The 13,817-nt window shown below is 37.6% G+C and overlaps 2 protein-coding genes across 2 annotated transcripts in view; both read left to right on the forward strand.

The window, feature by feature from the left end:
• The first annotated feature begins 1,825 nt into the window (after positions 1-1,825).
• tmem30b (transmembrane protein 30B) lies at positions 1,826-8,533 on the forward strand. The gene is made up of 8 exons (XM_041812332.1): positions 1,826-1,933; positions 3,676-3,877; positions 4,183-4,290; positions 4,391-4,498; positions 4,619-4,709; positions 4,808-4,945; positions 5,081-5,287; positions 7,536-8,533. Exons 2-8 carry the CDS (start codon positions 3,689-3,691, stop codon positions 7,712-7,714), a joined length of 1,020 nt encoding a protein of 339 aa, XP_041668266.1. The 5' UTR covers positions 1,826-1,933; positions 3,676-3,688; the 3' UTR covers positions 7,715-8,533.
• A 2,387-nt stretch (positions 8,534-10,920) lies between these two features.
• Positions 10,921-13,817, forward strand: part of dync1h1 (dynein, cytoplasmic 1, heavy chain 1) — a 32,736-nt gene continuing 29,839 nt past the window's right edge. The window contains exons 1-5 of the mRNA XM_041812331.1: positions 10,921-11,300; positions 12,454-12,541; positions 12,891-13,064; positions 13,189-13,444; positions 13,565-13,751. Coding sequence (XP_041668265.1) covers positions 11,051-11,300; positions 12,454-12,541; positions 12,891-13,064; positions 13,189-13,444; positions 13,565-13,751 — 955 coding nt within the window. The 5' untranslated portion in view covers positions 10,921-11,050. The remainder of the gene's footprint in view (positions 11,301-12,453; positions 12,542-12,890; positions 13,065-13,188; positions 13,445-13,564; positions 13,752-13,817) is intronic.

Here is a 13,817-nt window from a genome sequence, read left to right on the forward strand (position 1 = left end):
AAAATCATTAAAAGGTGCATCATCATTAGGCCTCTATATTTATCTTCCTCTATTATTTAGAGATATGTTCAACAATAAAGTATAAACAGACAGACAAGTGCCCAAATTGGCTATAAAAACAGATTAATAAATAAAAGACAATAAAAGATAAACAAATAAAGAAAACATTAGTACACTCACATCACAGCTATGTACAAAGGAATTATTACAAAAAAAAAATCAGTCACAATATTCAATTCTAGGAGTCTCACTGAAGATATCAACTTTTCTCTGAATTTTTTTTTGTCTATAAGTTTTAGAGTCTTAATGTTTGCTGTAGTTCATTTGAAAATCTAGAAAAGTTAGTGGTATATTTTCTCAGTCTGCATTTGTGAATATGAATTTCCTATAAAGTATATTTGAGCTGACAGTAAGTTCAGTGTTACATTTATCATGTTTGTATTACAATGTGACAATATTACAATCAATAATAATGTTAAATTTAGTTTTACTCAACCCAAATTCCATCAGTAGGTTACAGAAATGAAAAGAATGTGTACAATGGCAAAATGAACAGGAAACAGATTCAATATCAATATCAGCAGGCACATTTATGATCTTAATCTGTAAATTTGGAAAGACAGACATTGAAGGATATTTGTTGTGCAATGTTTTGACTTACAATGATTTAACCTCGTTGGAAATGTAGAATTTATAAGGAAATAACCATGCCCTTGCCAGTCAATGTCTTCAAAAATGTTCTTCCAAAAAGCTTTGCAGTTTGGAGTATTTTTTCTCTGCGTATATGTAATTTGTCTGAAATAGTAAATAACAAAGGAAGCAAAGCTTGATAAAAGACCTGCTGTAAATAAATACAAATGCTCTTACACAGGAATAAAGAACAGTCTTGAGGCACTAACTTCTGTTCAGAGGCGCTGACTTTTCAACTTCACATTCTTAATACAAAACAAGATATTAAAAACATTTTATTTTGGTATGAGACATTCTGCATGAGAAATATATACCACTGATAAACACATTATTTTGGTTAAATCCTAAATTATTTTATTAAAAAAACAGCACCTACGGCTTTTACTGACAGTAAATTTGGTCTTCTTCTGACATTTAAAAATGGCTTTTATGAAAATGATTAGCCTATATAAAGGGTAAGGTGTATTTATTTATCTCACTGAAAACAATTTACCTGCAGGGTTTTCATCCTTTACGCCTGGTGCTTTTTGGCCTACAACTATCTCATGGGTACTGTTTTTTCTCCCATTTAGTGGTGATAAATTACTTGTTAGCTCTCTGCCTGTCCTAAAGTTTCATTCAGCTCTGAATATCAGTGTTAAACGGGAAGCTACGTTTAAACCATAGAACAGGTTGCCAATTAGAAAGGCAGTGAGCTAGACCAACCAATTAGAATAATAAATGTCTTTAGCAGATGAATAATGATGCATAACCCTCAACATTTCCTGTTCACACGTCCAAAAGCTAAACTTAATGCTCCACAGTCCTATGTAACTTTACCCAAACACTAGTACCTGTCATTAGCGTCGTTACCATCCGTAAGCTAAGATGAGCTGAGCTCGTGCAGCAACTTTTGGATCAAACCAACTACAGGGAGGGTGGGGTGGGTTCTGTGGAAGTTATGATTATGAAAATAGAGGGGAATACACCCAAATTGAAATATTATTTGTCATTACTAAATGGTACACAGAATTTAAAAAAAAGTAATACTAAGATTTTTGGGGGGAAAAACCAATGTCTTAATGACGCTCCTGCCTGTAACAACTGCTCAATTCAGGTGACGTCAGCCTGTAGGAAGAACAGAATGGGCAGGGGAGGTGGGGGTAGACAGGTATAGGTGAGCTGCTCCGTCGCACCTACTACTCAAGGAAGCATACCGATGTTTGGTTGACTCCTTTGTTTCTCCATTTTGAGGCGGCGGTTTGTAAGTAAAACCTTAAACTGTGTTTAAAATCTTGAATATATACCAGTGCTTTCCCGTAGCATTTCCTTTTTTTTTAAAGCACACTAAATTTAATCCTACAGTATTTAGTTACAGCTCACATGTGCTGCAGATTGTCAAATGTCAAGACTTTTTATGTGATACTCGGACTAGTAGGGGAGTGAAAGTCTACCCTGGATCTTTCATGTAGGCCTTAATAGTATATTATATTTTGATATATTAAGTAATAAAGCCGGTTACATCGTCATAACTTGTTTCAAATTGTGAGTTTAAAAGTTGAAGGGAAACAAATGGGAAAGCTTAAAGAGAAGGGAGAATAGGTGGTTGGTGTTTTTTATATACATTTGGCATTTTCCCTGTTCATAATTAGAGAACATTAAAAAGTCTCTGGATAAAGGAAGTGTAGTAGGCAAGGCCACCCATAAATGGGGGGGGGGGTGAAGGGGAGACCTTTCTGGGACCAAACCAAATTGGAGGCTTGTGGATGTCAGGAAAATCATGGTCCCGTGTAAAATTAAGCTGTGATAACCACATTTTATTTTGTACCTGAAAAATTACCACTGTAATCGAAGCAACAATCATTAGTTTTATGTATGCCACAGCATATAGCCTTCAAAATCCAAATCCCTTTTATGGAAACAGAATTAAATGGATTTAAAGTGGCAAAAATGGGCAAGAAAGGTAATGACAGGGTTGTAAAATAGCACAAGTGGGCCAAAAGAGTTAAAAATTGGTAAACAGAGGCAAAACATATGTAGAGTGGCACAAATTGGTTGAAAGTGGCAAAAACAACCAGAACAAGTGGCGAAAAGGGGTTAAAAGTGGCAAAAATTGGTTAACAGAAACAACAATTGTTCAATAGTGGCAAAATGGGTTATAACTGGCAACAATGGGCAGAAAAGGGAGTGAAATATAATTTTCAAGCGGCAAAAATGGGTGCAGAAAACTGAGGAAAAGTGGCACCAAAGCTAGCATAATGCTTCTGATCCAACACACATGCATTGATACTATTAATAAATCACAACTGGGGAGGGCCCATTCTCTGGGTTTGTCAGGGGCCCAGCATAATCTGTGGGCAGGCCTGGTTATAGGTGTAGTGTTCCTGGATTTTAAAAATACTGCTTTCGACACCACAAACCATGGCATTTTAATCTGAAAACTTGTTTTGTTTAATTTTTCTAAAAGGTCGGTGTCATGGTTCTTTTCTATTTCAAAGGTCATCAACAATGTGCTGTGATCAATGACACCAAGTCTGTTTTTTTACAAAACAAACAGGAACTCCCAGAGAAAATGTATTGGGGCCTTGTCAGTTTGTAGATTAATACTTTTCTGAAGATCTGTCCTATAGGTCTAAGGCCTTCAGATGTATGCTGATGACACGGTTATCCATGCATCCTGTAAAGTCCCGGGTGCTGTTTCAGATAAACTAACTATAAATGTATGTTTGGCACTAAACACAAAGAAAACAAAGTCAATTTCCGTCAAAGTCCGTTTTTCCATCAAAAGTAATGTGATATAGAATAAATGAATTTTTAAATCAAAGGGTCTCAAAGAAATAATGGAAGTGAAATATCTGGAGATTATTTCAGACCTTGGTTAAATTTTAAAAAGCTGTCTATGTATATTGTATCTGTCCCTGACAAATAAACTAATATATATATACTAATAAGCAATGTAGGTCGTGCTGCCAAATGCTGAAATGATAAACAATCATTGTTCAACAGAAGCAGAGGAAAAATGGTGAAGGAAGAAAAGGAGTTGGCCAACCGGCCTGACAACACAGCCTACACTCAGCAGAGGCTTCCAGCATGGCAGCCTATGCTTTCCGCTGGTATTGTCATCCCAGGGTTTGTCCTCATTGGCCTGGCATTCATCGGCATCGGAGTGGCCCTCTTTGTCACTTCACAGAGCATCCGAGTGTTGGAGGTATAACTGCAAAACATACAAATCAAACTGGTGTCATGCTGAAGATTAAATGTCAAATGTCACAAACAAAAACAGAGGAAGCAAGACAATAAAATGCAAAATAATTCACCCAGAGTAAACAAAATAATCTCTGTATTTGGAGTGGCATTGTATCTGGGCTAGGTCATGTCCTGTGAGTTTGTAGACCAGGCTCTTGTAAGTGATATTCTACTCTTGATTTGAAGGTGTGGTGTCAGTAACCCTCACTGGAGTCAACGTAGCCATCAATAATGAATGAGAAACTTTGCTTTTTTTCCCCTTCACAGCTTGACTACACTGGTGTTGAACAAAACTCACCCTGCTTCAAGTGTACAGAAGATGTTGCCAAAGCCTGTACCTGTGAGATGAAGTTCGACATTGACAGCCTATTCGAGGTTGCAAACAAATTTTACATAAACACATTCAAATGTAAAAAAATTAACTCACCAAAGTTGATACCTGGCCTCTTACCCGTGGTTGTTTTTTCATCTACAGGGGCCTGTGTTCTTTTATTATGGTTTGACAAACTTCTTCCAGAACCAGAGAAAGTATGGAGTGTCCAAAGATCACTACCAGCTGACGGGAGACCTCAATAACTTCAAGGCGAGTTAATAAACTTGAGACAGTAGGATCCAAATGAGAGAAGATTTTAGACCTTTTTATGGACCTGATAATAAGAATACTTTTGTGTTTGTTTGTTTGTTTATTTTATTTTTTTTGCAGGATCCTGATGAAGACTGTTTTCCCTTCCAAAAAGACAGCAGTGATAAACCAATTGTTCCATGTGGAGCAATAGCAAACAGCATGTTCAATGGTATGCAAAGGCATTGAGAACAACCATCACAGATTTTGAATTTCTTTGCATTAAGGAAGTGTCAATCCTTGCTCTCTTTCTCTTTGCTTTTCTAAAAGATACCTTCAAGCTGTATCAGATCGTCAACGGGGTAAAGAAGCAGGTGCCATTTGATGGAAAAGGGATCGCCTGGTGGACGGATTACAACGTCAAATACAGGAACCCGTCAGTCACGCCACTGAGGAATGCATTCAACAGTACAAATTCTAGTTTAATTTACAGTCACTTAACACCCCAGGAGTTCTAATGTGATAATTTTGTTCATTGAAGGTTCTGAGTCTCTATTGGTGACATCGGATTTTAAATAACACGATGAAAATCTAAACCCCCAGGTACTGTGAAACCCCTGTACTGGTCCAGGCCTGCTTATGAGTTGGACACCTCAGACCCTGCCAACAATGGCTTCATCAATCAGGATTTCCTGGTGTGGATGAGGAGAGCAGCTCTGCCAGATTTCAGAAAGCTGTATCGCCGAATCACAGAGGGGGATTATCAAAGGGGCCTGCCAGCTGGAAACTACTCCCTTGAAATTGCCTACAGTATCCTTTGATGAAGATGATGGAGAAGGCTTTCTTTAGTTTCTTTTTTCCAACATATTTGCACTGATATGATGTTATCTTATGTTACCCATTCTTTTTAATAATTGTGTTAATTCATTTTCATTGCATTAGCTTTTAACAGTGCAGGGATAACAGCTGAGTCATGATAAAACTCTTAACAAATGGCATGGGTTTAATCTTTCTCCTTCGTATTAAAAAAACACAGATTGGTGAATAAATGTCTTTTAAAACTCACAGTAAATACTTGTAGCTATAAAATGACTAAATATGAAGGGTTTAGTTAAGCAGTGTTGTTCTGTTTGGACTCAGCTGGATTGATGACATACAAGAGGACATATTGTGCTTCAAAATTTATTAATTTCTAAACTCTATGACTGAAAAAAACCCAAAGAGGCTTATGTTATTTCTTGTATTCATTCATTTCATGTCTTTGTATTTCAGACATTCTAAAATATACTATTTAGGCAAACTGCAAATACCAGTAATGCATATTTTTAGTTAAAACTATTTTTTAAAGATTCAGTATTAGAAAAAATATGCATAATTAATCCAAAATCCTGTCCTTTTTGGGCTTTATCCATTACCCCAGGACTGAGGCATTTTGAAAACACCAAAGAATTCACCACCTCCTTTATAAGAAATCCCAACCCAAATGTTATAACATGTTCAATTACTTAGGCTTCTTTATTAACAAAAAAGTTAAAATAAGAGTGACCTAACCTAAAAGTGATTTTGTTACAGTAAACAACGTGAATTAAACACTCTTCTACATGTTCCCACTGACTTTATGAGTAAAGCCACCCGACATGCTCACTGACAAAAAAACCACCTACTCCTTCCTGTGTCAGAGCTGCTAAAGGTGTGTTTGAACCAATGTTCAGCTTGTAGCAAGTCCAAAGTAGATAAACAAAGCCTGAATTTGGTTTTGAAGCTGCTGAAATCACAACAAAATGAATTCTACTGGGTTCGACACTCATATAGCAGGAAAAGATCTATGATTTTACAGTGCCCCATAGGAAGCACAGCAAAGGTTTGCATGGTCCAGTAGAGGGCAAATTAGCAACAGTTTAGATCCTTTATGCACCAACTTTCTCTTATGAAATAGCCTTTAATTTGAATAGTATATGCTTGAAACAGTATATCATATCTTATTAAATAATACTGCTAGTTAAAACAGAGTGCCCCCTAAAATGATCTATCAGTTGAGACACACTGGTATTGACCATACTGGCCGTGCAAATGTTATTTTTTCTTCATTCTGTTTCAGATATTTAACCACATCTCTGTTTATGTTCTTCCTTTTGATAGACCCGTGCCATTTTTTTGAGAAACACAATGCAGCATTAAAAAAAAACCCTTATCAGAATGTATTTTTATCTGAAAACATTTGAACTTAAAGACATTTTTCTCCGTCAGGCCACGTCAGAAGATATAAAAAATCTGCTGAAAGGGGTCAGCCATTGTCATGTGCACATGTTTTGTGTCATGTTTCAACAACAGCAGCTTGGTCTAACCTGTTTCACCAGCTGGGTGTGGTTGTGTTTTTATAAGAACACAGTGACTCAGGAGTTCCTTGAGATGAAAATAAAGCAGGCAAATTTTTAGCAGTGAGTAAATAAGGTAGGCAAATAGTCATTCACATGGTTGGTTCAGGTTAACCTTTATAAGGCTTATGTAACTTAACTGAAGACTATACAAGTGTTTCCATGTTTAAGTCATTCAAACCCCAGGCGATTCAATCAGACCTGTCACCACAGGTGTATAAAGTCAAGCTTCTAACCATGCAGTCTCCATTTGCAATTATTTGTGATACAAAATGGGTCATTTTGAAGAACTTATTGACTTCAAGCGTGTTACTGTGATGGATGCCACCTTTGCAATAAGACTTTTGGTGAAATGTCATCCCTGCTGGATGCTCCACAGTTAACTGTAAGTGATATCATTAGAAAGTGGAAGTGTTTAGGAACAACAGTAACTCAGCCACGGAGCAAAAGACCACGCAAAATCACAGAGTGGGTTCTACAACTGCATGATCCAACTAGGATGGATTTTTAGGATCAGTCAAATTTCATATGGGTCAGTTGGATTCACATCTTGATGTAGCACAGAAATACATGGAAATTGATCCTTTTTTTAAATATAGCATTTTGCAATTACAGATTTTGGTCAGTATTTTTTGTTGTTATTTTGCTGTTTCTATTGATTTCCTTGACATTTTGTCCCCCAGACTATCCCGTTTTGGGCTTTGATGGGAGGAAGAAGGTGGTGCTCAGCAACGTGTCCTGGATGGGTGGGAAAAATGAGTTCCTGGGCATTGCCTACCTCGTGTTTGGCTCTCTATGCGTCACCATGTCGATCGTTATGCTCGTCGTCTATGCAAAATTCAAATTTCCTGAGGAAGACTGAGCCACCGGTCATGAACTGTTGATTTGGGAGAAGTGTGACCATCCTTCATCCTCCATATTTTTCTTTTAAACTCAATGGGAGGATGAATGCCTTGTTTTGTGAAAGAACAGGAGGAGTTATATGGACTAAAATTACGTGTAAATGGTCTCATGAAAACTCACAGAAGATGCCTGGTTTCACTTCGTGAGACAGGGATTTCCCTTGACTGCAAAGTAGGATTTTGTGCTATGAATTCAAGGTTGGCCTCATGTACTGTACTTGTCTATGAGCACTGTCCTCATGTGAGGCTTAACAAATGCAAAATCTTTTATTATCCTTTGACGCTGGAACAGCCTTGAGTGGTATCCCTCAGCAGAGAACAGAAACTTAAGGGAGCATTAAAGTAGTCTCTCCTCTCTAGCTAGCTACAGTGTAAAGACAATATGGGTAACTTCTGTTGCAAATCTTTATTGGTACAATGATAAAAATGTGTGCCCCTGGTGTTTTACTTTGTTATACATTAGTGCACATTTTGCATATGTAAAGGTGTTTCTTTGGTGTTTTATAAGTATGTGCTTCACTATGACAACATCAGCTACATTTTGAATGTAGGTCAGTAACAGTATCAGAGTTATATGATTTGATAAGCTATGGGGTAACATAACATGCAGCTTAGCTTGAAAATGTTACTGGAAAATCTTAAATATTGTCTTGTCAAACTCAGGGACCAGGCTAGCTCGTGTTGTCCTAAATTTTATTTGAAAGTTTTAACTGTTACTTTTGTTTATGAGGTTTTACTTCATGATGATATTTATTTTAATAAAGACAATCCAAACTGTAGTCAATGCCTTGTTTGTCTAATCATTAGGGATACACAATATTATCAGCATGATGTTGGTATTAAAAAGGGAATAACTGGCAGATATGAACATTTCTGCCACTATCTACCACTGATTTTTTGGCTATAAAAATCTGCCTGTATCAGCTGTAAATATTGGTCAAATGATCAAATAAGTTGGAGAAGTTTTAGGCTGGAAAAATGCACCAATGTCAGCTGAAGTCTTTCTTTATTCATCATCATTCCTCCTTACACTTAAAAGTGTGTTTTAAGGACTGATATTTGTTAATTTTGTTCATCTTTAAAATTTGTGTTTTAAAGGATCATTAAAATATCTATATCATTATAAACAAGGGTGTTGGAAACATGCAGAGTCTTAAAAAAACCACAGTCCAAAAAACAAGTTTAATGGGGAGATCTGGGGGCATGCTGCCCCAAAAAAACTGTTTTACTTTCCCTGTGCTAAATATAAACAAGGGATTTCATTGTCCAGACAGACATGGACAAAATACCCCCGTTAAAGAAAGAAAAAAAAAAAAAACCCACAGTGGTCACTGAAATAACTTGAAACTGACAGAAGTGATGATAAATAAAAATGTACTTAAAATTATCTAATGAAAATCAGACATGTGATTTTGACTTGTACTTCACCAGAATTTTAAAAATAAACTAATGAAACTAGCCTGGAAAAAATGATGGTACCCTTAGAAAGACTGAAAATTGTACCATAGGGACATGTTAAACTAAGTAGTGTCCTGTAATTAGCATCACAGGTGTATTCAAAATTGTAATCATTCAGTCAGCCTATTTAAAGGGTGAAAAGTAGTCACTGTGTTGTTTGGTATCATGGTGTGTACCACACTGAACATGGACCACAGAAGGCTAAGGAGACAGTTGTCCCAGGAGATTAGAAAGGAAATATCCACCAACAATTTTGTCCTATGTAGGTGTCTTCATAAACATTAGATCTGAGGTCAAAGAAGGAAATCTGGTGTGTACTTTCTGGTTCAAGGCATGTAAGATTTACTTCAGCAATAAGTGTTGGGGTGGGGAGCCTCCTCTTGGAAAATTTTGATCTTCAACAGCTTTACTTCCTGTTTGCTAGTGAATTTTAGTACCACTTTTTACTAAAAAGGTAGTAAATTAATCAGAAGCTCTGAGGCAGTGATTTTCCCATGATTGGAGTCAATTCGGTAGGACTAAATCACCCTAAAACAAATAAGACCCTCTTCTAGAGGCTACAGTGAGTCCTGTAATATTTTTTTCTGAATATGTTCTCATGAAATAAAATAAAATACATTGGGACTTTCATGATAACCAGTATTTTAAAAAGTAAAGAAGGTACTACTCCAGGCTAGTCTGCTCACAGGCCAGCATAAGTTTTGTATCAGCTGAAATTAATTTGTAATTATTGGCATATTGGATATTGGCAAAAATCCAATGTCATGCATCCTCACTAATTATTCCATTTAATTTCAGAGGCATTTTGCCTTCCAGTGTCAATGCCAATTTATCAATGAATATTTTGTTCCCAAAAAATCCCAAAGCATATTCATTCAAACATTTTATTTGAATACGTTTTCCCATTAGAAAATTTGAATGTTTTTTTTTTTAATATTTCAGAGTATTTAATAATATATGATTATTTAAAAATTCTCATGATATCCACTTAAATTTTTGGAGAATTTGAAAAAAAAAAAAAAACTAAATTAATTGAGTTATGTTATTCCTGTCAAAATAATAAGATACAAAAGTGTTGTGCTTGTTATCATGAAGAAAACAGTAAAATTTAGGGATGAATGTCCTTTCAGGGCCTCTGTTCTGTGGAAATGAGACATGTCTTCCATTTAGTTGCAAGTTTTTAGTCCACAAAATGGTTAGTAAAGTCATATGCAATGGTTGTATTTCCAAGTCTTGGTTCTTTACCTGGAGATTTAATGTCAGTTTTAAACGGCTTTACAAGTCTACCTTCTCCAGTGTCAAGCTCAAACTCCCAGTAGGCTACTGTTAAATTCTTCAGTTTAAGTTTTAGTTTGGTAAAATTATCTAGAAATAATGAACGAGTTTCTGAAAATTAACCATTTCTGACATAATCTGCCAAAATTCAGCACATACTGTTTTCAGTCAAGATGCCACAAAGTGTATACCACTATGCCTCCGGTCTTTATAGTGTTATCAATTTGGCCGTAGAAGCTGTAGAATGATTTGACAACTCCCTTTCTCCCCCTGTCTGTCATCAACTGCAAAACAAAGGAAAAGAATAAGGAAATGATTAATGAAACTGCATGCTGGGTGGTGTAGTGTTCGGTGGGCTTAGTTCAGCGAAGTAGTCGCCCTCCGAACGACAAGTACCATAAGCCTTTGCGCTAATAAATCTGACGGGCACGGTTGCGGCGTTTTGACAGCAGCAGTTAGCCTCTGACCATCTCGGTACCTACCAGAGCTAGACAGCCAACGCCAGCTCCTGTTTCTTTGTTCACTTTCACGCCGCTTTCAGTCGTCTCTGACGGCTTTAGAGGATGTCCGACGGCGGAGGGACGGAAGAGAACTCCGGTACCATGGAGGTGTCAGCCGTGCAGACGGTCGCTGATACCTCGGTGCTGCAGAAGCACTTTAGGAAATTGGTACCGCTGCTCCTGGAAGATGGCGGCGAGGCCCCGGCCTCCCTGGAAACCGCCCTAGAGGAGAAGAGCGCAGTGGAACAGATGAAGAAATTTCTGTCAGATCCCCAGATTCACACGATCCTGGTTGAGAGAAGTGCACTCAAAGGTAGTTTTAGCTTTAAGCTTTGAGACATTTTTAGTAATTTTACTGTTAGGGCTGGGTTAGACGCAACGTGTCTGGAACCTAACTCACAAGCTATTTCGCCAAAATGGTTCAAATTATATCTTTGAGTTTACACTAAGTGCATTTAATACCTGACTGTCGGCTCCATAAATGTCAAAGTAAAGCCTAGCTTGCTCTCTACATCCATGACAGTGCTAAATTGTGGGCTAACTGCGCCACACAGGGTGGGGAAGAGAGACAGTGAATGACAACACAATGTAATCTGGTAAAAATGCTGTTAGCTTCACTTTAAAGGCGTAGTGCGGGTTAACTTTAGCTGCATTTACAAGGACTTAACTGTTTTTATTGCCAGTAGAACCTGTTTTGTAAATGCAGGTTGCTAAAGCATACATTTTAAAAGAGCACATTGCAATACATTTTAAATCGATGTAATGCAAATGAATGGAGCAAACTCGTCATTGACAAAATAAAAAGCTTGGTTATAGAAAACACACAAATATAAGCATCTGAAATACAATGAATCCTCTGTGATGACTAAGTCACTTGTGTTCACCTAGTAAGGGTTTATCATGTGAACTGGCTTTAGTAAAAGAAAACATTATCCTCAGCTTCCTCCGGGCGTATTAATCCAGAGCCACATGCCCTCTCTGATGTTAAAAGAGGGCTAAATCTCGATCTCTTGATTCTGCACATGACTCGAGCTGTAAGGTTTTTTGAGACTCTGCCTCAGCCCGTTTTAATGTTTTTGTTCTAAAAATACTGATGCTGCAATGCTGCATTGCAGCTTCTGAAAATGGCCAGTGCTTCCTACGAGCAGTGACCTCACTTGCAGGGAAAATATAGATGGATGGGAATAGATGTGCTAGATAGCACTGCCATCCCATTACATGGCCCATTAATGTAAAACATTGTCGTCTGCTTTCTACCATTCAAAGTACTTACTTTTCTTGGCACAAGTCTTAAAATAGTCACCATTATATTCGGACAAACCTCAGATCTTTGGCTGCATGATAATACGGACACTTTTAAAGATGCATAACAGATAATTGACTTAGATTGGCTATGCAGAGAAGGATGCCATGAGTTTGGTGTGTTCTTGTTTGGAAAAGACTGATTTTATTTGTTGCTTACACAGAGGATGTTGGAGATGAAGGAGAGGAAGAGAAGGAGTGCATCACCTACAACATCAACATCGACATACACTATGGAATCAAGTCCAACAGGTAAATAATGACATCTAAAGCATTTAACAATTAAGCAGTTTATATTACATTATGTGAAATTTGAGAGCTTTAACAGGAGAATTTGTCACATTAGAAGTAAAGGGTTATCTGATGTTAAAATTAACAATTAATTAACAAAGAAATCCTGAGTATTTTGATCATGTTTTAATAAAGGCTACAGACCAAAGTTCTAACAAGTACAGAACAATCTTTTCACAGGTTATGTAAAGTATAAAGAAGTTGATTAATCACTACAATATGGAGAAACAACTGATCCAAAGCAGTGCTTCACAACCATTTTTCCTTGGAGCAAAATCTTTAACGTGTTCTCCCTTCCCTTGTCTTTCAGCTTGGCTTTGATCAAAAGGACAGGCGTCATCGATGCAGATAAGCCCATATCAACTCAGGTCAGAGTTCTGACCTTGAGTGAGGATTCTCCCTATGAGACGCTTCACTCTATCATCAGCAATGCCGTGGCTCCATTTTTCAAGTCCTACATCCGTGAGTCAGGCAAAGCAGACAGGTAATTCTGAAAATGTTCCTCTTACATCACCTTACATCTGAGCAGCTGAATTTAATCTTAAAATGAGGTGAAAATTAGCATTGCTGGAGAATCAATCTGGGTTATAATCCGTTTTACCCTCCAGAGATGGAGATAAAATGGCTCCCTCTGTGGAGAAAAAGATTGCAGAGCTGGAGATGGGACTTCTCCACCTGCAGCAGAACATTGAGATTCCTGAGATCAGCCTGCAGATCCACAACACCATAACAAACATTGCCAAGCAGTGCTATGAACGCGGGGAGAAGCCCAAGGTCACTGATTTTGGCGACAAAGTGGAGGACCCATCCTTCCTTAACCAGCTGCAGTCTGGAGTGAACCGCTGGATCAGGGAAATCCAAAAGGTATGAGGAATTCTATTCAGTTAATCTCATACATCAGGTATTAAGAGCTACATAAGGAACAATTTTATTTATCTAGTCAACATTGGGTTTAATTGTGTCCTCCACCTACTTTACCTCCAGGTGACCAAGCTTGATCGTGACCCAGCTTCAGGCACAGCCCTGCAGGAGATCAGCTTCTGGCTGAATCTAGAGCGAGCCTTGAACAGGATCCAGGAGAAGAGAGAGAGCCCCGAGGTTCTGCTCACTCTGGATATCCTCAAACATGGCAAACGTTTCCATGCTACCGTCAGCTTTGACACAGACACTGGTGAGTAATTTTCACTCGCTTTTTAACTCTGTTACGTTATTTGGTATCCAGACTGAGCAATTTCTT

The sequence above is a fragment of the Cheilinus undulatus genome, linkage group 18 (genome assembly GCF_018320785.1).
Source record: "Cheilinus undulatus linkage group 18, ASM1832078v1, whole genome shotgun sequence".
In the NCBI taxonomy this organism is placed as follows: domain Eukaryota; kingdom Metazoa; phylum Chordata; class Actinopteri; order Labriformes; family Labridae; genus Cheilinus; species Cheilinus undulatus.

Bases quoted from the DNA above. Each gene is read 5' to 3' on its own strand.
- tmem30b (XM_041812332.1), top strand. From the start codon at position 3,689: ATGGTGAAGGAAGAAAAGGAGTTGGCCAACCGGCCTGACAACACAGCC. The intron at 3,878-4,182 runs GTATAACTGCAA...TCCCCTTCACAG, and splicing joins AGAGCATCCGAGTGTTGGAG to CTTGACTACACTGGTGTTGA. The intron at 4,291-4,390 runs GTTGCAAACAAA...TTTCATCTACAG, and splicing joins ACATTGACAGCCTATTCGAG to GGGCCTGTGTTCTTTTATTA.